General features: G+C 48.3%; 3 protein-coding genes across 5 annotated transcripts in view; 1 reads left to right on the top strand and 2 right to left on the bottom strand.

Annotated features, from left to right (window-relative positions):
• Window positions 1–2,639: 2,639 nt before the first annotated feature.
• On the bottom strand, window positions 2,640–8,149 carry LOC133347167 (zinc finger protein 45-like). 2 transcript variants are annotated; one of them, XM_061559210.1, is made up of 4 exons: window positions 7,574–8,149; window positions 6,133–6,279; window positions 5,550–5,675; window positions 2,640–4,126 (listed from the first exon to the last, which is right to left on the bottom strand). In XM_061559210.1, the coding sequence occupies exons 1-4, from the start codon at window positions 8,052–8,054 to the stop codon at window positions 3,537–3,539; spliced, it is 1,344 nt and encodes a 447-aa protein (XP_061415194.1). In that variant the 5' UTR covers window positions 8,055–8,149; the 3' UTR covers window positions 2,640–3,536. The 2 variants fall into 2 exon arrangements, with proteins under 2 accessions (XP_061415194.1, XP_061415204.1); XM_061559220.1 differs by having other exon boundaries at window positions 6,133–6,276.
• A 1,361-nt stretch (window positions 8,150–9,510) lies between these two features.
• On the top strand, window positions 9,511–14,969 carry NOL12 (nucleolar protein 12). Its single transcript, XM_061559196.1, has 6 exons — window positions 9,511–9,718; window positions 10,740–10,845; window positions 11,024–11,078; window positions 11,659–11,804; window positions 12,517–12,656; window positions 13,760–14,969. Exons 1-6 carry the CDS (start codon window positions 9,642–9,644, stop codon window positions 13,935–13,937), a joined length of 702 nt encoding a protein of 233 aa, XP_061415180.1. The 5' UTR covers window positions 9,511–9,641; the 3' UTR covers window positions 13,938–14,969.
• Window positions 14,970–15,051: 82 nt separating this feature from the next.
• The window catches only part of MYCBPAP (MYCBP associated protein), an 85,349-nt gene continuing 76,354 nt past the window's right edge, over window positions 15,052–24,046 (bottom strand). The window contains exons 16-20 of one of the 2 annotated variants that reach the window (XM_061559176.1): window positions 22,911–23,032; window positions 21,769–21,881; window positions 21,205–21,305; window positions 20,426–20,605; window positions 15,052–17,087 (exon numbers count right to left, since the gene is read on the bottom strand). In XM_061559176.1, coding sequence (XP_061415160.1) covers window positions 16,953–17,087; window positions 20,426–20,605; window positions 21,205–21,305; window positions 21,769–21,881; window positions 22,911–23,032 — 651 coding nt within the window. In that variant the 3' untranslated portion in view covers window positions 15,052–16,952. The remainder of the gene's footprint in view (window positions 17,088–20,425; window positions 20,606–21,204; window positions 21,306–21,768; window positions 21,882–22,910; window positions 23,033–24,046) is intronic. The other variant, XM_061559186.1, reaches the window with a different exon arrangement.

Genomic DNA, 24,046 nt, shown 5'->3' with positions numbered 1-24,046 from the left:
CAATCTCAGTGTAGCTATTCCTTCTTTATAAACGACTGCTATGATTTTTATTGTGTTTATTCAGGTCCCACTTTGTGAGACGTAGCTTCATGTCATTGTTTGTTAGCTTTAGTGAAGAATGACGGTGCTGATTGAACATCACCGCTACAAAGCCATGTTACACGCCTGCAGGTGCCCCTGTGGCCAATGCGGCTTTTGTGATCGCAGTTTTGGCCATTGGTCACAATTCCCATATTGCAATGGCACGCCACAGTTTAGCCTTAAATCATCTTTACATACATTCTGGTTGTTCCACGGTACAGGTAGCACATCAGGCAGCCTTACGCAAGCAAGGCTAGTGACGAGAACACACATCCCATGGCAACATTCACAGTACTGCATTCTAGAGCCTTGACCAGTACGACTGTAGTGAAAAAGGCACATTACCCAAAGAAATGCACTGCCTTCCTTAGCAACTCATAGCACCAACCTAAGGCTCCCTCATGATTCCTAAGTAAGAATGCCTCAAGAATGTCCAAGTCCCATGGAAGAACATCAAGGACTCCTTAAGGTTCCAAGGAGGAGATGTTAAGGATTCGCTCTCGTCACGCCAGAGGCTTGCGGCGCAAAGCTAAAGCTCCATAATGATTCTTGTACAAACTCATGGTGTGCTGTTGTGAAGCACTTCTTCTTCTTGAGTGCTGCCTAACGGCGTGTGCGACTTCACGATGATATTGGTCCCGGTCTAGCACGGCGTGTAGAGTTTGTGCTGTTGTTAATTGTAGCCATGTTTTGATGTTACTGAGCCATGTCGTTTTTGGCCGTCCTGGTCGTTTTTTCCCTTCGATTTTTCCTTCCAGGATTTGCTTTAATAGCTGGTATTTGTGGTCGTTTCGGGCAATGTGGCCTAGGTAGTAACACTTCCTGCTAATGATGGTCTTCAGCAGTTGCCTGTCAGTGCCCATATCTTGCACAACTTGTGTATTGGTGGTTTTGGCTGTCCATGGGATTTTCAGCATTCTTCGATACAGCCACATTTCGAAAGCTTCGAGCCTTTTTGTTGCTGTTGTTGTCAGTGTCCACGTCTCTACTCCGTACAGCAAAATTGACCAGATGTAGCATTTCAGTGTGCGCAGTTTCAGTGATATACTCAAGTTGCGGTCTGCAAGGAGTGTTTTCCATTTAATAAATGCTTGCCTTGCTTGTTCAATTCTGCTCTTGATTTCGACTTCATGGTTCAACTGATCGTCAATGATTACACCAAGGTATTTAAATCGGTGTACTTGTTCCAATTTTTCGCTGCCCAGCTTGATTGTTATTTCGCTTGTAGTTCGGCTGACCTTCATAACCTTTGTTTTCTTTTTATTAATTCGTAAGCCCCATATTTGACTCTCTGTGGCAACCTCGTCCAAGATTTGTTGTAGGTCTTGTTCTGAATCGGCCAGCAGTGCAGTGTCGTCGGCATACCTGATGTTGTTGATGTATTGTCCATTGACTTTAATACCAATGTTTTTATCTGCTAGTGTTCGATCAAAAATCTGCTCCGAGTAGATGTTGAAAAGACTGGGTGAAAGTGGGCAGCCCTGTCGTACACCTTTTTGTTTTGGTGTTGGGTCTGTCAATTCGTTGTCATATCGGAAGCACCATGGGCAAGTACATCGTGCTTGTACATCAAAATGTAAAGAGACCTTAGTCCCCTTACCACTCAAAATATTAGCAACCCATTCACTAGCTTTTCAGACCAATGAGTCTTTGAGTGGAGATGGCGATGGGAGAAGCCCATGTTGGGACGAGACCAGCACTATTCTATGGGCCCTTCCAAGGATATTCCAGGAACGTCGCGGTACGTTTCAGAATCACAGGTGTGGAAACACTTGGGTGTGAAGGGGAGGATAAACACTCACGCACAAAACACTCGGGCATGCACAGCTTTTATTTGTTAAAATGATTCCTCAAAGTGACCGATTATTGAAAATATAGTGGTTGAATGTATAGTGTTCCATTCCTCAACGGTGATTTTTTTTCATTGTAATATTCCGTTGCATGAATTTCAAACATTCCAGATCGTTGTTATTAGGCGAAAAAACCCCACTAATGTTCGCACAAAACAAGAAATATTGTAATTCTGTGAACTGATGAACGAATGTTGACATCATCGTGTGTATTAACATCACACAGAAAAGACTAAGCAAGCAGACTCAATTTCTTAAGTAATAGCATTCCTTTCCTGTACTCACAATATTAGAACAAATTGCGAAACAGAATACTGCCACTATACGAGAAATATGATCCTGTGTAGTATTGAAATATTTACGTTTGTGACAATACCCCTGCAATAATCAACACAAAGCAACCGTCATCGTAAAACGACTGACCACACAAAATGCTGCTGTTATATAATGCAACTAGAACGCTTTTAAATGATCAATCAGAAACCAAAAGTACTTGATTCTTCCAAAGCATTTTTAAATATTCTCTTTTGTACCTATAACATGTATTAAGTTGCATATGAATTTGAGAATAGGTTTTCCCCTTTTTTCTGGCAACAAAACAGGTGTTAAGATGTTAAAACACCAAACTGAAACCTTTTACAAGGAATCATGTCTGCATTAACCACAATACTTGTGGTCAGAATGCAAACAAAAAACATACTCTAATGCAGACATGATTCCTTGTAAAAGGTTTCGGTTTGGTGTTTTAACATCTTAACACCTGTTTTGTGGCCAGAAAAAAGGGGAAAACCTATTCTCATATTTTGGTACTGGCAAAGGAGGTCACATAATGCATATGAATTTGTTTGAAGAAAATAAACTAATCTTGTGTAGATGCAATGTGTTCCTGTAGCTCTCTACAACGTTTTGACGAATTGGCTTGACAATACGTTTCTGGTACAAACCCAGAGTCCGAGGTTTGCCTCCGAAAGCCTCTTGCCTCCTGATGGTTATTATTCAGCTGTGAATGTCTACCCCACCTAGTCCCCGCCCCTTTGTTTCTCAGGCTCCACCTTCCTCCTTTTGATTGGTGGCCACCCCAATGGTGGCTCTGCCTCTCCTTACACCAAGGTATAGGAAACTCCTGCCACCACCTCTCTCCGCTGCTGTGCTTTCTCACAAGGTTGAGTGGGCGACATTACCAGATGACGCCTACACATCATGACCATGTCACACCCCAACTGCCAATCAAACTCGTTTAAATAAACGCTCGCTGTACGAACAGCATTTACACTGACAATGGTTTGCACTTTAAAATCACCCAGTTTTATACAGCACAAGCATGAAATTCCATTCCTACCTGTCACTACAACAGACTGGGGTTTTTTTTTTAAACACAGAAATCTTTTTCAACAATGTTCAAAATGTTAGTGCCACTTCCACCCACCTCCAAGAATTATGACAATAAATAAAACACACCGCTCGACGTTCCATTTGAATAATGTGCATAATTCGTTTTTTTCCGTGGCGCTGCTTCTGGCCACACGCAAATCAACGTCCTCCCTCAGGCCTGCAGGAACCGCCATCTTCACGCTGCTCACAACTAGCCGCGACGCCAGCCCAACGCTAGGGAAGCGAACGCAGCGGCTGCGTGGCGGTGGTAGCCGCGACGCGCTCCAGGGGCCGCAGCACGTGGCAGCGCTTGTGCCGGCCCAGGCAGTAGGAGCGAGAGAAGCGCCGCCCGCACACCTCGCACGCGAACGGCCGCTCGCCCGTGTGCCGTCTCTCGTGCACCCGCAGGTTGTACTTGGTGGCGAAGCGAGCGCCGCACTCGCGGCAGCCGAAAGGCTTGGTGGACGAGTGCGGGCTGTCCCTGCGCCCGGCGCTGCTGCCGCCGCCGCTGTTGTCCGGCCGCCGCTCCCCAGACGGCGCCGCGTTATCCATGCCATCGCCTGGCTCGGAGGAATCGCATCGGTGTCCGTCAAGCGGCGGCGCCAGCAGTCGCTGCTGGTGCTGCTGCCAGACCTGCTGGCCGTCGTACGACTCGGCAGCCGTGGCGGTGTCGCGCCTGTAGGGATAGTATGCGGCGTCTTCCCTGTGTGGGTGGTCGACGCAGTGCAGCTCGCCGTTGTAGCCGAGTTTGGTTGGAGCGCTTTGGTTGGTGGTTCTCGTGATGACAGAGAAACACTCCTCGTCCGTCGCCTCTGTTTCTCCGTCTGAGCGAAGATACATCATCGGAGGTGTATGTTTAATTATAGTAAGCATGAGAAATGTGCACATTCACGAAGAAATGTAAACATAAGTTGAAAGGTGCGCAAAGCAGCATGGAGAGGTGCATGATCAGAATTATACTGAGGGACATCAAGAGGAACATATGGATTACAGAATATATGCAAGTTACAAACATCGTATTGACTGTCAAGTTAGCTTGGACAGGACAAGATGGTAGGAGGGAGGACGGTTGATGGTCGAAGCTGATAACAAATTAGTAGCCAAAGGAGGGGACACGGCCGAAAGTACACCCAACACAGAGCTGGAGCATTGAAATCAGCTCTTGTGCAGGAGGTATGTGGCTATGTTAGCAGGCAAGTAAGTAGCCTTTCTCAGAACCAGTTGAGATCCAATAGCTTTTGCAAGGGAGACCTGGAACCTTCAGATAATAAAAGGATTACCAGATTTGACCAACTCTGGAATTGAATAATTACCCAAAACATGTGGCCCTCACCATGATTGTCTGCATTCTTATCACGAAATTTGACTCAATAAAAAATATTATGACGTGACATATTCCAAATGTATTTTTCAATACTTTTTTGCATTTAAGTGACAGATTAAATAAGAAACTGTAGCTACAATATGAACAAGTGTATTTGCATTAGCCTGTGAATAAACTACTTCCATCACTGTCATCTCACCTGTAACCTTCATCACTGAGGTGTTGATAATGAATCTAGGCCATTACCTTTTTCAAGCTTCTCCATATATAACAGCTGACAAAACTCTCAATCAAAGCATTGATTCACAACCACTCTTGCAAGTAAAATGATCTGGCTTATGCTGATCTCATCGGCTCTGGACAATTCGGCTTTGTCAACAACACACCATCCACTTGCTCTCTCTTTCAGATGACTGCCCTTACAGCCTGCACACACAGTGGTTTGTCCATTAATCTGCAACGTTTCTCAACTATAGATTTAGTCTATTATTGTCCTTCAAAACCCAATAAAATTACCACTTCTGGCCAACAATCCACGACATTGGTAGTAATCTAAAAACATGTTGTTAATAATTCCCCATCTCGCTAGTTATAATGATTCAGGGTTCTAAATTCAATTTGAGAATCGCATCCTCAGTCTTGTTTTTTTCTGTTGCATTTGTATTGTTTCTCATTCTATATCGTATCGACAGTTTCATTCGCTTCTTAGCCTAAAAGAAACATCAAAAAATAATCTACGTGCAATGTAAAGAATACATTTTTTACACGCACGATCCAATGCATCACTCTGAGCGTAAGAACTGATTTTTTTCGACTAATCAATTGTTCCACGCCTGGCAAGTTACTGGCAACCCAAGCAGCTTCCCTGTGGACCGCCGAGAGGGTAGGGTTCATCTCTCGAGTTACGTTGGCACGTGAGATACCTCTGACGTCATCCCTTTCTGCTTTGACCTCTCTCCACGTCACGTTCACATCAGTCTCCTCCACTTCACAAGGAGACTCCTCGATGGCGCTCCAGCAATCCCCAACTTGAGGCAAGTCTGCCTTCTCTAGAAAGAAGAGCCGGCCACAATAGCTGTGAGTTACACACATGGAGAATTAAAAACACCGCTCTTAAATTAATTCCTTTTTGTAGTTGTCTGCGATGGGAACTCCCAGTGTATAGAGCGAAACGTCGAACATCATCATGCTGAACATACGGTACAAACCTGAACACAAATCGCAGAGCTATACAACAAAGCCCTACACAGTACTAACAACGTAATGTGACACAAAGGCATGATTGTCGGGAATTCCCCAAAATAAGTTATACCAATTCACGTACATTAACGAATAATAGTAATCATATATCTAGAGCCCTTGGTCACTCCACTGCTGGATAAAGGGCCTCCCCAAACCGTCGCCATCTCGCACAATCCTACGATGTAATAAAATACGACAACTTTCACGCGGACACAAGCAGTTGTGTATTTATGTATCCATCCATGAGGAGTGCAGCTGCATTACCTTCCACGTTATTCTGAAAGAGCCTCTCAACTTTGTCTCCATTGGTTGCCCACGCATGGTGCAGGCTGTGCTCTTGCTGAATGTCTGAATGCGGGTCGGGTGACCGGTGATTTACTTCACTCCCAGACACATCTCCCACCACTTCTGCTGTGAGCACGCACGTGGAAAAAACATTCACAACAGTGGTGAGTTTGCACTTCATGACGATTATATAAACTATTTTTATAAACTATTTGTACTTTACCAGGTAAGGCCCACTGGGCTATATCTCTTTATCGGAAGACACCAGATAAGCCAAATTAAGTGGCTTATCACGTGGATATTTATAGCAGCCAAATACTCGAAACGCATGTTTCTAAATGTGCAGAGAAGACCCATTGAAAATCCAAGCAACCACAGGGAGAGAGACGCACAAACTCCAAATATACAACAGCAGGCGTCGGGTTGGGATCGAACCCACGACCTCCTGTATACCAGACGAGGTAGTTAACATCTCCTAGCCACCGTGGCGCCCATGGAGGCATCACAATGCCAGAGAGAAAAACTAGAGGACCCGGAGAGAAATCCACACGACCATGGGGAGACCATGCAAACTCCAAATACACAGGCGTCAGGGTCGAACCGACAACCTCCTGCATACCAAGCGAGGTAGTTAACACCTCACCACCACGGCGCCCGCACATGTACAGCCCTATGTCAATCCACTGCTGGATGAGGGCCTTCCCACACCGTACGGGGTAGTAAAGTCTATTATCAAAATGTGTGTTGTGTATGGGCTCATGTATATTCTTGACGTGAAGATGTACTTCTATGATTACTGGTCTCCTCTCACACCCAGACATTGTTGTCACACCGCACTTCTGGACAAGTCCTGGACTGTGTGAAACCGCATATAAAGGTAACGAAGATGATGTTCATGACAGATGATGGGACGTGGCTTTTCCACCACCGGCTGAAGGCAACCAAGGAGGATGACAGTCGACCACCGTCTCATTATTGTGTGTCACGGGGCAGGGGGGAGGGCACCACTCCTGACGAGAGTTGCCACGTGCCCAGGTTGGACCTGAACAGTCCAGGAACTGGCATGTGTGCGGTCATGTGGTGGGATTGGATTCGTTCTGAGATCTGGTACCGTTACTGTGTTGAACTTAATGACTGTATGTTGCAACAGGAGTCACAGACCTCAGCTGAGAAATAAATCCGGGTTTGTGCCTTTGGGAAACGTGGTAACCCTTCTCGTGACCTCTTGACCCACGCATTCTTAGAGTCCCGGTTTCCAGTGGCAAGTTGCATAATCTCCCCCTAAAATTAAATCTCGTCCCCTTAGATCACAGCGATTCACATTGCAAACTGATGGTGGGGATGGGGTGGGGGAAACATCGCTCACGATATTTTATGCAACCGAACAGGGGAGAGGTTGGGGGGGGCTTGTCAGACTCACCCACATCCGAGGCGAGGTGGCTCGCCACTCCATCGTCCAGCGACACCACGGGGTAGAGCGCGGGCTCCAGGCAGCTGAACCTCTCGGCCGAGTGCAGCAGCTCCTGGCTCAGGCTGTTGAGCATGAGGACGATGGCGTCCAGGAGGCCGCTCAGGAACGGCTGGAACGCCGCCGTGTTGCCAGCGGCCTGGAGGCCGCCGCCGGCCCCGTCGTGGCCCTTGGGGGACGAGGCCTCGGTGAGGCGGCGCAGCACGGCGTAGAAGGCGAAGGGCAGCCGCTCCCTGGCGGCGGCGAACATCTCGGCCCTGACGTGGGGCTGCTCGGCGCACGCCAGGAAGGCCTCGTAGTCGCCGATGCCCAGCTCCCGGTCCACGGCCTCGGCCACGCTGAGGCTCACGCCGTGAGCGGCCAGCCACGCCGGGAAGTCCTGGCGCGGGTTGATGTGGGAAACCACTGCGGCCGCCACTGCCGCCGTGGCCATAGTCGTGGCTGCAGGAATTACCCCCCTCCCCCCACTGACAACCCCACACACACCACCCACCCCACACACGGACAACCCACCCCACACCACCCACACCACCCACCCCACACACACACACCACCCACCCCACACACACAACCCACCCCACACCACCCACCCCACACAACCCACCCACCCCACACACTGACAACCCACCCCACACCACCCACACCACCCACCCCACACACACACACCACCCACCCCACACACACAACCCACCCCACACCACCCACCCCACACAACCCACCCACCCCACACACTGACAACCCACCCCACACCACCCACCCCACACACAACCCACACCACCCACACCACCCACACACCCCGACCCCACGCACCACCGACCCACCTAACACGCACCCCACCCACAGTAGTGGCGTCTATGCCCCCTGTGCAATTAATGTGACGCCAGGCTACTACGGGATATTCACAACAGCCGGTGTGGGGGATGCTGTCGTCTGTGTGTCTGTGTAGGTGTGGGTGCTGTGTGTATGTGTATGGGGCTGTATACTGAATGTCGAGTACGTGCACAATGTGTCCAGGTGCTGTATGCACAGACTGGCTCCCAACACTGATCTCCAGTCTGTCGCCCTCAACAGACAGTGACAGACATTCTCGCTGCCCAAGCTACCGTGGTCATACAGCGACAAGACGAAGATCACGACTCAAGTGGGTCACACTCTTACAAACATCAACAGCGACTACCCCAACCAAGTCACAACACGTTACAACACAGGAGCTCTAAGCGACGAAGAGAGTTTCTCATCAATCCCGGATCGGATTCAACAGCAACAACCGCCGTTCGCCACTTAAGTGGCGGGTGCCAGGCTAGGTGCACTTCGACTTTCGCGGCAAGTGCCGTTAGCGTGTCCTCGAGTGCGTGGTGCACAACACGGAACAGAGACGGCACGAGGCGACAACAACAACAACAAGAGCACCAGCCGAGGTTTTTGAGTTATCGAGACGCGGCGGCCCCGAGTGTCCACGTGCACTCACTCCGACACGCAGCACAGGCCGCACGATGGCGCGGGCACACACACGAGTATGGGCAACTTAAACGTCGCACGAGCGATGATGACGATGATGATGATACGAGAAAAACAAGCGAGAGAGTTGACAGAAGAGAGATGGAGAGAGAGGAGTTGGGACTCGGAGCAAACCGCGCTTCCACTCAGCAGGGCTCGGCTTGCTGGACCGGTCAGTGTCCCCGGAAGTACATCGTAAACAATAACAACGATACAGCCATTAACTCGCTTTTAGTTTTACATTTAATCGCGCGGCACAGTCGTATGCGATGGTTGCGGCAGCGTAAAAGAGCGTGCGTCCAGGGCCCCGTTTGTAAAAAAAAACAAAAACAGAATTTTGTTTAAATTTTATTGTTCTCGGGTCACATTTGACCCGGAAGTCGGCGCGGCCACGTGCGTGGCACGTGGTGGTGTTCACTGGGGCGGCGAGGCTGCGCGTGACTGCACGGTGCTGGGCTGGGCGCTGGGCTGTGTGCTGGGCTGGGCGCTGGGCTGTGGGCTGGGCTGTGGGCTGGGCTGTAGAATGGGCAAGCCGAAAAGCAAAGCGCCTCGAAATAGGCAGACGAAGCTGTACCTGACGTTCAACGATGAAGAGCGAACGTAAGTGGGCGATGAGTAAGCGCGCACTTGCCCCGGCAATGCGATACAGTCGTCCTGCGCGGCCAACATTACAAGTCCGCAGCTCCTTGATTGAGCCCGGGCGAGATTATAAACGCCGATTTAAAGGCGTTGAACGGGTTGAAATATAAAAATATACAATGTATCTGTTAAATTCCTACTTGAAATGACCAGGGGGACATTTCCCGCTGCGGTACACTAGTTCTTTGCATCCAGACCGGATGTCAACTCAGAACCCTGAGCTGCAATAGGTCATCGCAGGCTACTGGTTGCATAAAACAACCCCAAGTTATTCAATTACCTGTACCGCTTTATATTACAAATTGAAGTCATTACGACCAAAGTACAAATGCGCGCGGTGTATCATTGCCGAGTGTTAACCACCGTGCCTCCTGAAAAGGCTTGGGCCTTTACTGGTTAAATAACTGGGCAATTTAGTTTGTTGTATGCAACGGTCACTTGAAGCGAGGTAAAATATTGATTCAAATTGCGATCTGGATAGCTAACAATTAATTAAAATGAAATGTTTAATGTGAAATTTAAATCTGCTTTTAAAGAATACTCAAAGTCTCTTCATAGGGAGATCTGAGAACGTGGTCAAACTCAGCAACTTTCACGGCGTGGGGAAGCTCTTAAGCCATCGTTGTGTTGCTAAAGTAATACATTATCATACAGAAGTTGAAATCATGCCGCTTTGGAGAAAATGTGTGGTGGACCTTACAAACAGAGAGGAGCCGTACCCTAGGATACGGCGAATCGAGGCGACTGCCCCGGACCCCGCGCTTTGGGGGGGCCCCCGCGTTTCGACATCACGGCGTCATCAGATGCTAATACTCCCGGTTTAGTTTGAAGGCGTTGGGGGGCCCACAGTTGGATTTGCCCTGCCCCCCCCCCCCCCCCCCATGGACGGCCCTGTTTACATTCTACTGAGTTGGTCTCAGTCAACCATTCAGCAAATTACGGGAACAACGCACGTAACGTTTTACTGATGCTTTATGGGCAGGACGTATCTAACAGGATTCCACAAACGGAAGGTGGAGCGGAAGAGGAAGGCAAAAGAGGAGCTCGTACAGCAGATGAAGGAAGAGCAAAAGCGCCTTAAAGACGAGGTACCAAAAATCCGCAGCACGTGCCACTGTGTCCAAACCATGTGACACGGTGTACGGACTTGGTCTATAAAGTCTCGAACGCTGCGATCACTACATCAGTCGTGTTTCAAAGGTTACAATTAAACCCGGAGGCCCCGATGTAATGTGGCGATGTGTGTACCCGGTGTGATAATTGCAGAGGAGGCAGCAGTTCATGGATCTAATGAGAGAAAGAAGGAAAGCTCAGGGCATAGGTGAGGGATGCATCCTCGTGACCATCTGATGTATCGCACACATAAAGTACTCTTTAAAATGATCAGAAACTGCCAATAAAATGTATATTCCATTGGAACCTCATTTGCCAGAAGAAAAAATATGATAATTGTTTTTTTACCCTTTTATCTGGCATCAAAACTGACACCTTTTTTACAAGAAGTCATGTTTGCATAGACCACAATACCTGCAATCATAATGCAAACAAAAAACATAACTCGGACAGTGCATACATTATCAGAGTTATGTTTTTTGTTTGCATTATGATTGCAGGTATTGTGGTCTATGCAAACATGACTCCTTGTAAAAAAGGTGTCAGTTTTGTTGCCAGATAAAAGGGTAAAAAACAATTATCAAAATGTATATTGTTTTACATTAACAAACATTGTAGTTAATTCATTGATATGCTATGGTACATTTGAATAATTGGTCATTCATTTGAAATAAATTCAAATATTACGACCAGGATGTGGCACGGCGCAAATGGCACGTGACATCAAATGAACGTAGCGTATCGGCTTGCCATCCTAATCGAATGCACGTCATTGCGCCTGCGATCAGTGAACGACTTGGACGAATTGGACCTGGTGACGACAAGCAAAACGGAGAGCGTTCAGTACCACCACCCCAACCACACGGTCACGGTGACTACCATCAGCGACCTGGACCTGTGTCACCCAGAGGGCCTCAAACTGGGCACCAACACGGTACGGGCGGAACGCGTGCGGTAGCGGTTATGGTTACACCTTGGAGTGTGCCTAGCTGACTAACCTGGCTCACACATGCTGCCAGTATTTACACGTGAGTGTACCTGGCCACTAACAAACATCTCGGACATGGTATTGACAGCGGTTGCATTGTGCAAGTGTGCCTGGACATTAGCACACATCCGTGGCACGGTTACATCCGTGGCACGGTTACATCCATGTACCTGGCCACTAACACAGGACGCACGTGATAGTGATGATAATAGTTACATCTCGGTGTGTTCCTAGCCTAACGTAATCTCACACATGGCGGGGACAATGGTTGTGTCATTGTATCTGGCAACTATCACGCATCATACAAACGGTTTAGGTTATGACTCGCAGTGAACTTGACCACGAACAGGCCGGCCACACATGGTGGTGGCCACGGCTATGCCAGTGTATTTGGGCACTATCACACATTGTACACATAGTGGTCGTAATGGTTACATCTTAAAGTGTGACAGACATGCTGTGCCTTTTTACAACCCAGGAGACACTTGTGCGCCGAAGCCTTATGGTATGAACAGTCGTACATCTGCGGTCTGGGAACCAGTGGAAACGATTGTTTGATACTTTGCACCAGATTCCTGCTTTTCAGTATTAAATGTCAAGCAGCCTCTTCAGGGCTTGGTGCATTCAAGCACGCTGAAAGATATTTTCTGACCGTCAGTTTGCAAAGGCCGATGATGACGACGACGACGACGACAAGCAGCAGCAAGGGAAAGAGGGAGAGGACGAGGCGAGGGGAGAAGGTGGAGAGCCGAAAGACATCCCACTGCCAAACAAGAAGCAGTGTCTCACGTCCAAGAGGTAGTGCACGAGGCCCAGAGGTCTCTTGGCTCGTTTATATTCGCATCCTGCTCTGAGGCATTTATGGAAATGTATTGCACAGCTGCTACTGTTTGTGCCATCACAGATGGTTATGGAAATAGCTGCCCTTCTGCTCGGCGTTAATGTTTGTAAATTGCACCATGGTTCCGATGGGGATGGCACGACTGAGATGAAGGATCAGTAACAGGAGGCCGTACAATAACAAGAATACCTGTTAATGTACTATTTATATATATTTTAATCTGTTTAGCCTATGTTGTATAACGGTCAAATTAATAATAAAGCTTTTCTTTAGGTTAGATCACATTAATGTGTGGTTAAACCTGCCATCAATCGATGCAGCCAGTTAGTAAGGTTTGTGACTTAAACAAAACGTGCCAATTAGTTACCACTTGAGCACACCGCTTGTGTGTTGTAGAGTAAGCCTAAGTGTGAAACTTAAATAGAGATGTAAAATAATCAGTGCAAACATTAAAAAAACTAATGTCTCAAGCAAGTTTCTACTTCAGGTTATAAAATGTTCAATTGCTTTGTGTAAACACCTCCCACATGTTGAATATCTGTGCGTGTGTATGCGATTGTGTTGAGGCTTCAATAAGTGCATGCCAAGAGCACTAGGCTGGTGAAGGCTACAAGCCAGATCTTTGTCTTTTATGCGTGCCCTTGATTATGCCTGTGGATGTCTGCATTTGTGGGCACAAACATGAACTGGGGTGAAACACAGTGGCACAGCTGTTAGCACACGCTGTATAGCCAACCCCCCGTGGCTCTCGGATTCAATCCCGGCTACAGCTAACATCAATGGCTCCATGTGCTATGAAGGGAAGCCCAGTTCCAAAAACGTTATATATGTTACCACATAAGGCAGTGTAATTAACGAAGGTGTTGAGCTGTTTGTTGTTATTGACTATTGATATCTGAACCGGACCTGGTTCCCTTCAATTTGTTCTGCCGTGGCGCTATACGGTGAAACGGCCCTCACGACTGACGCGGCCGTGTCGAGGCCTTCGTCTCGCCATGGATTGACGCAAAGCGCCATCAGTTCTATTTAACGGGCACCATCTTCTCACCTTTGCGCGCAGGCTCTCCTCGCTGATGTCGTCGCTCGATCCGAAGAAGAACAAATCTGGCAAAAAGTGGAAAAGAGGAGCCAAGAGCTCCAAGAAAAGCAAGCGACCGGCGCAGGGGGGAAGGACGACAAAAACCCAGCGCCGGCAGAGAACCGGCGCCCGTGAAAAGAAGGGAGGTTTCTCAGGTTGAATGGCTCATCGGTGTTTGTGCAAGGATGTTCAGTTCATAAACAGTGGCCGTGCGACAGGGTCATACACTGCAGACTACTGAGGCGGCATTGGACGAACCTACGTTTTGGCTCCAATCGAAGGATCTTCCTGAATACACTAGGTTTTTTTTTCTTACTCACATTGGATTTAAGTGCCTAGCCAACAATGTCAACCCAGACGGTGTCTTCGTGGGAGAACCTCAAGTGATATTTTCACAGCGTGAACCTGATGCGCACGCTCTTCATTTAACAACACAAACGATTGATATTAAATTATGCGAAGCAAAGACGAGTCGCCTTTCATGTCTAATTAAAGCAGCCCTACAAAGATAGAGAGGTATGCCTACTGGGCAGTTTTTTTGTTAATTGCTAACACAGAGACTGATCATTTGCTCAGGCATCAGATGCACGGTTCACCGCAATGTCACCATGGGTGAACAAATGTGTGTGTAACTTGTGACAGCCCATTCGTCGTAATGAATGTGTTAATGTGGGCTGTGCAAATGATGACTGAACCTGCTAAAACACCAATCCAATTAGCATGGGCAGTGTAATAAAATACTCGTTAAACACGATTGTGCGGTCTGAGGTCATTTGCTCAGCACATACCCCGAATAGAAATTGGAATGTTCCGCTGTGCGCCCCACTATTCAATAAGCCAAACATCCATATGCCTTGTGGAATATCCCACTTCATTCGGCGAGGGGTGGGTTTAAATTGCAATGAAATTAACAAAACAGAGATTGTCATTGTTACCCCTGAACACAAATTCTAAAAGCGTTGCTTCCCAAAGCGGTGTTATACAAATAACTATTGCATGTGACATTGAAAATCTAAATCTGCCTATGGCTGATGCTGATATTGAGAAACAACTATAATTTTACATTGATGCGGCTGGGCCAGAAAATTGTCAAGTGCTGTTGAGTAACCCGAAGCCACATCCGCACCAACCGTGGTAGATGTGGATGCTTGATACACAAATGGAGGATTGAAAAAATAAAAATGCATTTTTACCACGTAGCAATGTTACGTTCCTGTAAAATCAAAGAGTGCAAATGTGTGGACCAAAAGTATGAACATACAATGGAAACGGTAGGTTCTTAGGATTTGTAATATGTACCAACACAATTGGACACTTTGCATTTGAACATGTAAATGAATACATATTAGAATAAACTCATTTTAACATTTCTCAAGCAAACAGTGTGTTGCCATCTTATTTTCCACGGAACATTCACGAATGTCCCTGGCAAAAGGAAGTGTAAACGGTATCGAAAAGTTTGTACTTTACTGCCAATAAACAGAAATTGGGATATAATTTTTAAATCAATCTACCACACAGGTCATCTTGAAAGCAATGCACTGTATACAGTATGCAAATACAGGTTTCCCTTGTTTCATGCGATTTCGCATGTATGCGGCGAACCTATTTCCAAAAATCGCGATATCATGCGGTTTCAATTCACTCGTGCGGCTATGCTGTCGGACGTGGGACAACATTGTGTGTGTACTGTATGTGCACTGTGTGCGTACTGTGTGCGCACTGTGCGTGCTGTGTGTGCACTGCTACTCGGCAGGCAGCTGTCTCGTGCATCTACTACCTCAAAGCGAGGGAAACCCGTAACGATGATTTTATCTTGTAACGCGCCGCGCCCTATTCGCTCGCTCTGGAAGAGCGAGAACGAATCGACAGGCGCGAGAAACCACAGAGACGTGGGCAAGGCAACTTGGCGATGAGCCGGTGCCACATTCTCATCCCCCTCCAGCCCTATGGTTCTCAAGATATGAAGATGTTAGGGGCCAATTAGTGAGCATTTACATGTTCGAGGAAACCGGAGCACCCACAGACACCTGTGCTTGTGAGTGAAGTGGCAACACTCTCCCGCACAGATAGAACAGGCGAGGTCCACATTTTTGCTGTACCGCGTTCACATGGCGAGCTAGGGTTTTGGCACCTCCATGCTCGCGGGAAGTGAGTGACAACATTTGTGAGATCCACCATCTCTCTCCTCCACAGTGCGGGATTCCAGGTGAGCTCCACCACTGCCTGTGATTTCATATCAAATCATCTGCAGACCTTCATCAATCCACTGCAGGATGAAGGCTTCCCCATGCTGTGTTGGTTATCTGGGTTGTTTGGCCATACCCAATCACACTCGCCATTGGACATCTGTGGAAAAGAGCTTCATAACTCATCGGATTTCTCCAGGATAAATGAAAAGATGTGTATTGAAGGGGGTGCTTGGACAAGTTCAGATGTCACCCGCCACCGATGTTATCTGTGGCTGGGAATCAAACTGCCCACCAAGTTCATGGCGTGTGCGATTGTAACCACAGCAGGTGTGCGCGCATCGCTGCCCAATGAAAGACTTTGACCATGAAACCCCAGATAGCGGTTGTTGCTGCGTGCATCTCGGTGGGTGTTTGTGTTTATACAATTGGAAGCTCGCCAGCTGGAATCCCAGACTTGCATTGACTCTGTTCATCCTATTAAAATGAATTCCGCAGCGGTCGGTGTTTAATGCAGAGGTTGTCTGCCGACGTGATGTGGAACTTCCACTCCGAGCTCAAGGCTGTCGACGGAGATGACTGCGACTCCATTGCTCATTCGAGCAGGAACACACCGCTACCTACAGGCCACTTGTTTCTCAAAGTCCACCATTACCCTGCGCTGCAGCCTTCCTTTTGACGATCCAATATTTTCTGTTCACATGTAAATCAAGCTGAAAAACAATACACTCGCCTAATGATTGGTAATAGAACGGTGCACCGTAGGAGTTCTTGATGACTGCAGTTTGAGAAACACCGCCACAGACAATGACATTACTGCAAGAAGCCGAAGAACCGTGCCGAGCGAATCGTCGTGAATTGCCCCATGACCGTTCTCGTGCTTTGTGGTGTGGCGGAGTCCTGCAGAGTCCTGGCAGAGCTCGTGTCGGGAAGGTCCACGGGCGGGGTGCGCACGCCGTTGGCTTTGCCCCCCTGCCGACGATCCGTTAACGACGTGGCGACACCGTCGCTTGCTGGGCTGCAGGCTTCCACGCGGATAGAGGTTCGGCGTTTGTGTTCTCATCAAGCTCTTCAAAGAGACCGGCCATCTCCTCCACCGTGGCCGAGAGCAGGGCGTAGACCTGAAAAACGACGACAGTTTCGATGCTTTTAGTTTTTTTGTATCGCGGTTTCTGAGCAAAGGTCCAGCGTGCGACCGTGGTCGTCTGGAACACAACGTACAACACCTCGATCCACAAATACGGAGGAGACGTCACGGCGATACGTCCGCTACTCCTGACGCGGTTGTCCGGCTTGACCACCTGAATTTTAAATTGTAGTTGCTTTGCAGCAACAAACAACGTTTGTTGAAGGAGTAAGAGATAAAGGGATGAATACGTTTCTCGAATTGGGCAAGGTGATGAGAACTTTTGGAAAGTGATGGCAGGAGGGAATTGCAAGGTCGAGCTTGTCTAGGAACGAAGCAGAAGAAGTGTTTTGACCTGCAGTGTGGTGGTTCAACACAATATGGACGAGGGAATGCAGTCAGTCTGGTGGAGCCGAGTCCTCAACGTGGGTGGATGAATCAACGAGCGAAGATCACGGGAACAGTCACCACGGTGATAGCGACAGAAGAGGAATACGGAGGCGACTGACCACTGGAGAACACGTGACGGGAGTGAATCGGTGAATATTTGTTCCAATGTCAAGCGCACAGAGGATGAATGCATCCCAATACCGAGCTCCATTTACAGTTTTAATTCACACAGTGTGTAAATGCGACATTTACACACAACAATATACCAAAGTGATGGACACAATGGGAAAACGACAGTTGAATGAAAGGATAGAAAGGAACGGTTTGTGACAACGAGGAGAGAGCTATATTGCAGTGGAAGAAAGTGTTTGAAGCGTCAGTCGTAGGTGAAGAGGCACAGCATGTCCTGAGCAGGGAGCGGAACGGAAGAGGAGCTGAGTCAGGCTAACAAGAGTGATGTATTCCAGTGGGCAGTGGAGTAGAAGAAGTGAACAGCCACTGAGCGAACGCATCTCTCTGTGCTCTGCAGCAGCAAAGCCAAATCGGCAAGGTTGAGAACAGACGACCACATCACCAGGCACTGACTGATTCAATCATTAAACAGCCCACTGCTGAATGAAGGCCTCTCCACACCATGTCGATCAATGGGGGTTGATTGAACCGGCTGCGCTCAACTTGGTTGACCGGCGTGATATAACGGAGCCGAAAAATCTGATCTGAAGTGGTGGGTTGTGGCCGTTCTGGCAGGCTGAAAATTACGATTTTATACAAAAAAAATTATGGTTAAATACGGATGTAAAAGACGGCGTGAAAGTCAATGATCGAAATACCCAGGAACGCCTCAATTAGTCTGAAGGCTCTTTGTTCAGGAGGGTCTTGCATTGAGGGGGGTCAATACCGTTGCTTATAAATGTTCGGCATATGGGAGGAAACGAGAGGACCCAGAGAAAACCAACGCCTATGAAGCGGTGACATTCTGTACTGCCACCTGGCCACCTTGCAACCCCACACCTACAACACCTGACAAGCCCCGGTGATCACCCACCCGAGTGCTCACCCCAGTTTCTTAGCTTCGTAGCTTCTGAGATCTGCTGAGATCGGGCGATTTGGTTGTTACTCATTTGGTCAAAAACGAACGGGGAAACCCACTTCTGCAAGCAACCAGGCCGCTTAGTGTTCTCAGACCGTCACATGAGATGCAATGTACCAGAGCCCCATGGACACCCAAGTAACTGCTTCGTTTATTCGTTTTTTGTTCCTATTTTCAATGAAAATGTAAAACTCCCATTTCTATTACAATAGTTCAATTTCAACATTCGCGTATTTCACATTCCGCGGCTTAGCGTGTCAAGTTGCTCACATTACACTCAACAGGTTTACGAAGATGCTTTTCCCGATTTACGTTGAGCCAGTCATATTTCACTTGTTAATCTCTTTATGTCCACAAGCTACGGTGACCATGATCTGAAGGCACAGTTGCGTGCCGTCCTATCAAGATATGAAAACACATTTTAGTCCCATAAACACAACCAAGCCTACCTCTGGCAGCAGCTTTCTACAAACTTTCACGTGATAAAATGCACACGAACGGGTTTTACTGTTCAAAATAAAAAAAAAATGTTAGGAGATATTTAAGCGGGCGCAAAACTGTGACGTTATATAGCCACATATTCTACGCTTGACGTGGCACGCGGAGGTGGAAAGAGAACTGGAGCACCAGATGAAAATGTGTGGTCGCACTGAATTAGAAAATAAAATTGATCGACCAGAATAGACAGACGCCGCCAAAGCCGAGTGCTCACTCCTGCCCAAGAGCCATCTTTTCTGTATTTATAATATTTTCCATTAAAATTCATATTAGTTTTGTGCTCGTTACTCTTGTCGGTTCACTTGAGTGGCTTCTGTCACACACGAAAGTGCTCGGGCATGTGATGTTTCAACCTTCCCAGACACTTCGGAAACTTTCACACTTTAGAGAGTGGCGATTCGATGAAAATAATCAGGAGGCTTTTGTCTCGTGCCTCCCGTCTCGTTTGTGCCGTTTCTCGTTATATAATCTCGCTTGTGCAGTTTTGTTCGCTCCTCTCGCCTAAAATTGTAACGTTAATGACTATTATAATTGTAATAATCGGCACATTTATTTGTCCGGCGCCATATTTCAGAGAGGATGTCACGAGGTGGAGGCCTGCGATGATGCTCGAGTGGAGAGGCACTGAACAAAATCGTGAATTAACCAATGGCCACGCGCACGATTCAACGCATAATGCGCGCACGGCAAACATTGGCTCAATGATGCATGCACTGCCTGCTAGAAACAAGTGCCCTCGTAACACGGCATGGCGCAGCGTGGCAAAGCCCAGCATGGCCCAGCGAGGCTTCGTGCCAAGGTGTGTACATGTAAGGGGCTACCACAATTGGAATGTAACAATCATCGGACAGAGATCGTGCGTGGAAATGTTTTACTTCAACGTCACATATCATAGCGTGTAAGTGTTTGGGGAGATTGTAAATCACACGAGGCTCAAATCAGACAAGGTATTTAAATGAGTCAAAATCTCCCACAATGTGTCTGAGCCAGGAAGCTAAGCAGCTAAACGGGGTCGAGCGTGGATAGTTTTTGGTGGGGTGACTTACCGTGCGCCAAAGCCGGGTTTAACAGGTGCACTGGGCAGTTGGGGGCAATGCAGCAAGATGCCTTGTTCTGCACTCCCCATCCCACCTTCAGCAACCCGCACTGACCAGCGTGGTGAAGTATGTTCAAATGTCCTTCACAAGAGCTGGGGTGGCCGTCATCCAGCAGCGCATTGACAAAGCGGGTCGCCACACGTACACGAAGGGTCCAGAACAGGGCGGAAGAGACCCATCTGAATTACGAACCGTACATGCCAATCGTGTACGGTTGGCAACTCGGTTGGCACGGCGAGGCTCCTGCCCGACACCCACCTGCATGTAGAGCTGCAGCTCGTACTTGTGCTGGGTGGCGCGGTCGACGAGGGTGGACGTGGGCGACACGGCCTCGCCGTCGGCGAGAGACGCGGCTTCCTTGCCATCTCTGGCCGCACCGGGGGTCTTGCTGGATTTTTTGTCCTCTTTGATTTTCACTTTCTTGCTGCCTGGCCGGTCCTTCGCATACCAACACACAGCCGTGCACACTGCCAATCAGCCAAAGCAAAGCTCAAGGGTGGCAGCAGATGCATCCCAAGCTGTCTTGCACGGCCGCTTTGTTCTAAATTCCCCGCACCTACGATCAGCACGGTTGACTACGTACGGTGTGTAATAAGTTCAACATATATAACCATGCTTAATTAAATTGCATTGCATGATGTGAAACATGCTGAGGCTTAACTCGGCGTCATCAGGTCATTGCGATCCTCAAGTGATGTGGGTATAATAGCGAAATCTGGTGTCGGTCAGAGTATATTTCTTTTTACCTCGTCCAAAGCTCAGAGATCATACACAGCTTATTAGCAATAACATAGGTCCCTGGCTCCTTCCTATTACAATGAGCTCTCATTCTACACTTTGCAACAAACACTGCTGGAGTGCAGTGGCTGACAAACGAGGTTTTTTTTTGTATAAATGAGGATGGAGAAGTGAGCGTCGTCATGAGTCTGCTGCACACGTGACGGGCATGGAGTGAGGGTAACTTGACGCTTCCTTTCATTTAAATCTTTTTGCTCGGACGCTCTTTCGGAAAACGAGTCCAGCCTGGGTTCTCTCACCATCTTTCTGTCGTCCCTCCCGGCCGTCGACTTCTTCTCTTCTCTGCCAGTATGGCTCTTCCGGTCTTCCCCCTTGCCCACTCGGACCCCTCCTTTTTTACCTTGCGGATGAGGAGGCACGCATCATGTATCTCGTGCATTAAGGTTAACCACAGGGGAAGTAGATTAGACTTCACTTGGTTTGACCTCAATGGGGGAAGCCCCCACGAATGGCGTGGGATGGCGAGGCCTTCATCCAGCAGCGAATTGACAAAACTCTGTAAAGCGTTAACATTTGGGAATGTGAAGGCACTCTTCCTACTTATTTTTGCACTTGCCTCTATTTTCAGATATCTTTCTATCATTGCACCCATTCATAGTTAAAATTCTGGACACAATGCTAACCGACCGACCGGCCCACCCGCCAGCCGTCCATCCATTCGACCGTCCATCCATCCACCCGTCCACCCACCTGTCCATTCACCCGTCTATCCACCCGTCCATCCACCCGTCCATCCACCCGTCCATCCATCCACCCGACCGTCCGTCCGTCCATCCACCCGCCCGTTCGTCTGTCCAACCAACCGGTGTCGTCGTCCGGGGAGAAACCTCCCTCCCTCTCCGGGAGCGACATGGAGTGGCGCAGTAGCATGGATGTCCCCACCATCGCGTCCACCATCTGCGACAGCAGCTGGTACCTGCCGGTCCAACAGGGTAGACGTTCCCCATTAAATGTTGGTTCCTACAGAAATTCATATTTGTTCCCCCAAATGAACTAAAATTCGGGAATAATGGTTCCCATTCTGAACATTTGCACAGCCTTCATTTTTCGTAACAAAGAAATATTTCTTTGCATTTAAGTCAATCTCCATGGATCTCAATTTTAAGACCACTTTCCAAATTGTTTGTACATTACTTGCTCAGTTGGCTTTCAGTACTGTTTAACTCTTCTATATATTCGGTTTGATCCTAAGTTCGTCTTAACAGAGGGAGAGGCTAACTAACCCTTCACCCCTCCCCAGGGGTATAAATAAGTAGAGGGCAACAAATATCCCAGAGAACAAATATTCGTTGATATGAGCACATGGTGGTATTTATACAAAGAGTCAACTCTTAATTTGTAGAATGGTTCTTAACCACGCAGCGTGACAAGCTCCATGATGGAATACTCCTTAACTGCTATTTTGCTTTGAATCGAACCAGATAGAACTTTTGGTCGGCAACACGCCTCACTATTTAACAAAATAAATCAACACATTCCTCAATAGCATTGCCTGGGGAGGCATATGTGGCGTGATGAAGGACCATTGCCCGAAACGTCGCCTATTGAATACTTTTTATTTTTAAGGCAGTATACTGACGAATGTCTTGAGTCCTATTTTGTTATGTGTGCTTGTGCACCGCTGCCAACGCAGTATCATCAAATCATTAGTTTCACTGTCGACAGGTTGCGAGTTCCAGTCCGGGACGGCGTTTGCCCCACGAGTGGCCGATTGAGCGTCACTTTGTGGGATAACCAACGGTGGCCGTCCTAAGGAGTGTCTGGCCTCCGCCATGGGAATGTGGAATGTCCACTGCTGGCACCGGGACACCAACGCACCTCCGATTAGCACGGTTGGCTACGTACGGTGAAAAATAAGTTGAACACGCGCGCAGGGCGAGCCGAGCACCAGCCCGAAGCTCGTGTGAGCAGGGAGACGCCGCGACTTGGCCAGTGCGTCTCCTACCCGATGCTGTGCATGTGCCTGTAGTGCGCAGTCAGCGGAGCGGCTGAGAGCTGCACAGCTTCTCTGTTAAACTCGGCCAGAGCCGCCTCCCTCCTGTCTGCATCGGCGATCGACAGCAGCACCTGCGGTACGATGTCACGGCCACCTTCGGTTAGGGACACGGGATTTTAGATGATATATATTTACGACAGGTTGAGTCTAGAGTCGTGACACAAAACTGTTGATGCGTCATGCACAGTCAATATGTGGTAACGTACCATTGCGGGTAAGGCAAACGGGTGTGGGGGGTGACGGTGCAGTGGGTAAAACACTGCGCTGTGAACTCGGCGGCCCGAGTTCAATTCCCGGCCACAATTAACATTCATGGCAAGTGATATCTGAACTCGTCCTAGGCCCCACCCTCACCAATCCACTATGACCCAGAATGGTGAGGTATGGTGAAGCAACCCCTATAATTGACATGCTTGGGGGTGGCCTTAATCCAGCAGTGCTGTCAATTATTAGTGGTGCCATTTAATAGGGCACGTTGTATACGTATCGTAAGTGTTCTGGCCTTTCGCATAACAGAGCCACCGTCCCAAAGGGCTCACAGCTACTTTTAAACACAGAGAAGATGGAAGTTCATTCATAACAACAGGTGGCACAACAGGTGGCACAACAGGTGCGGTGAGCAGTGCGTTTGTCCTGCACTCTGCCCCAATGCATGGCTTCCCTGTGCTCATCCAGACCACAGATACAAAGACAGCCGACTAACGTGGCCCCACAGTTGCAAATCTGTAATACATGATGGACGCAATGATGATGTGTCACCACTTCTGCTGTAGCGAGGCATATACATCGATTACGTTGTGCCGAATGTCTGGGATGGTTCACAAGACTGGCCAAGCAGAGCCACAAGAACGCAGCGCGATGCGACTGCTCCCGCGGATACATCGGCGGTGCTGCCCCAATCAATGAGGGTGCCGCAGTGGTGAGATGTTAACTACCTCGCCTGGTATACAGGAGGTCGTGGGTTCGACCCTGACCCTGACACCTGTATATTTGGAGTTTGCATGCTCTCCCCGTTGTCGTGTGGATGTTTGTCCGCATCCTCCGGTTTTCCCCTCCACACTTAGAAACATGCGAAATCAACATCA

Source organism: Lethenteron reissneri, chromosome 3 (assembly GCF_015708825.2).
Source record: "Lethenteron reissneri isolate LAM-NWPU_2019-01 chromosome 3, ASM1570882v1, whole genome shotgun sequence".
Lineage (NCBI taxonomy): Eukaryota > Metazoa > Chordata > Hyperoartia > Petromyzontiformes > Petromyzontidae > Lethenteron > Lethenteron reissneri.
The sequence above is the reverse complement of the archived record's forward strand: the minus strand, read 5'-3'. Positions and strand labels throughout refer to the sequence as shown.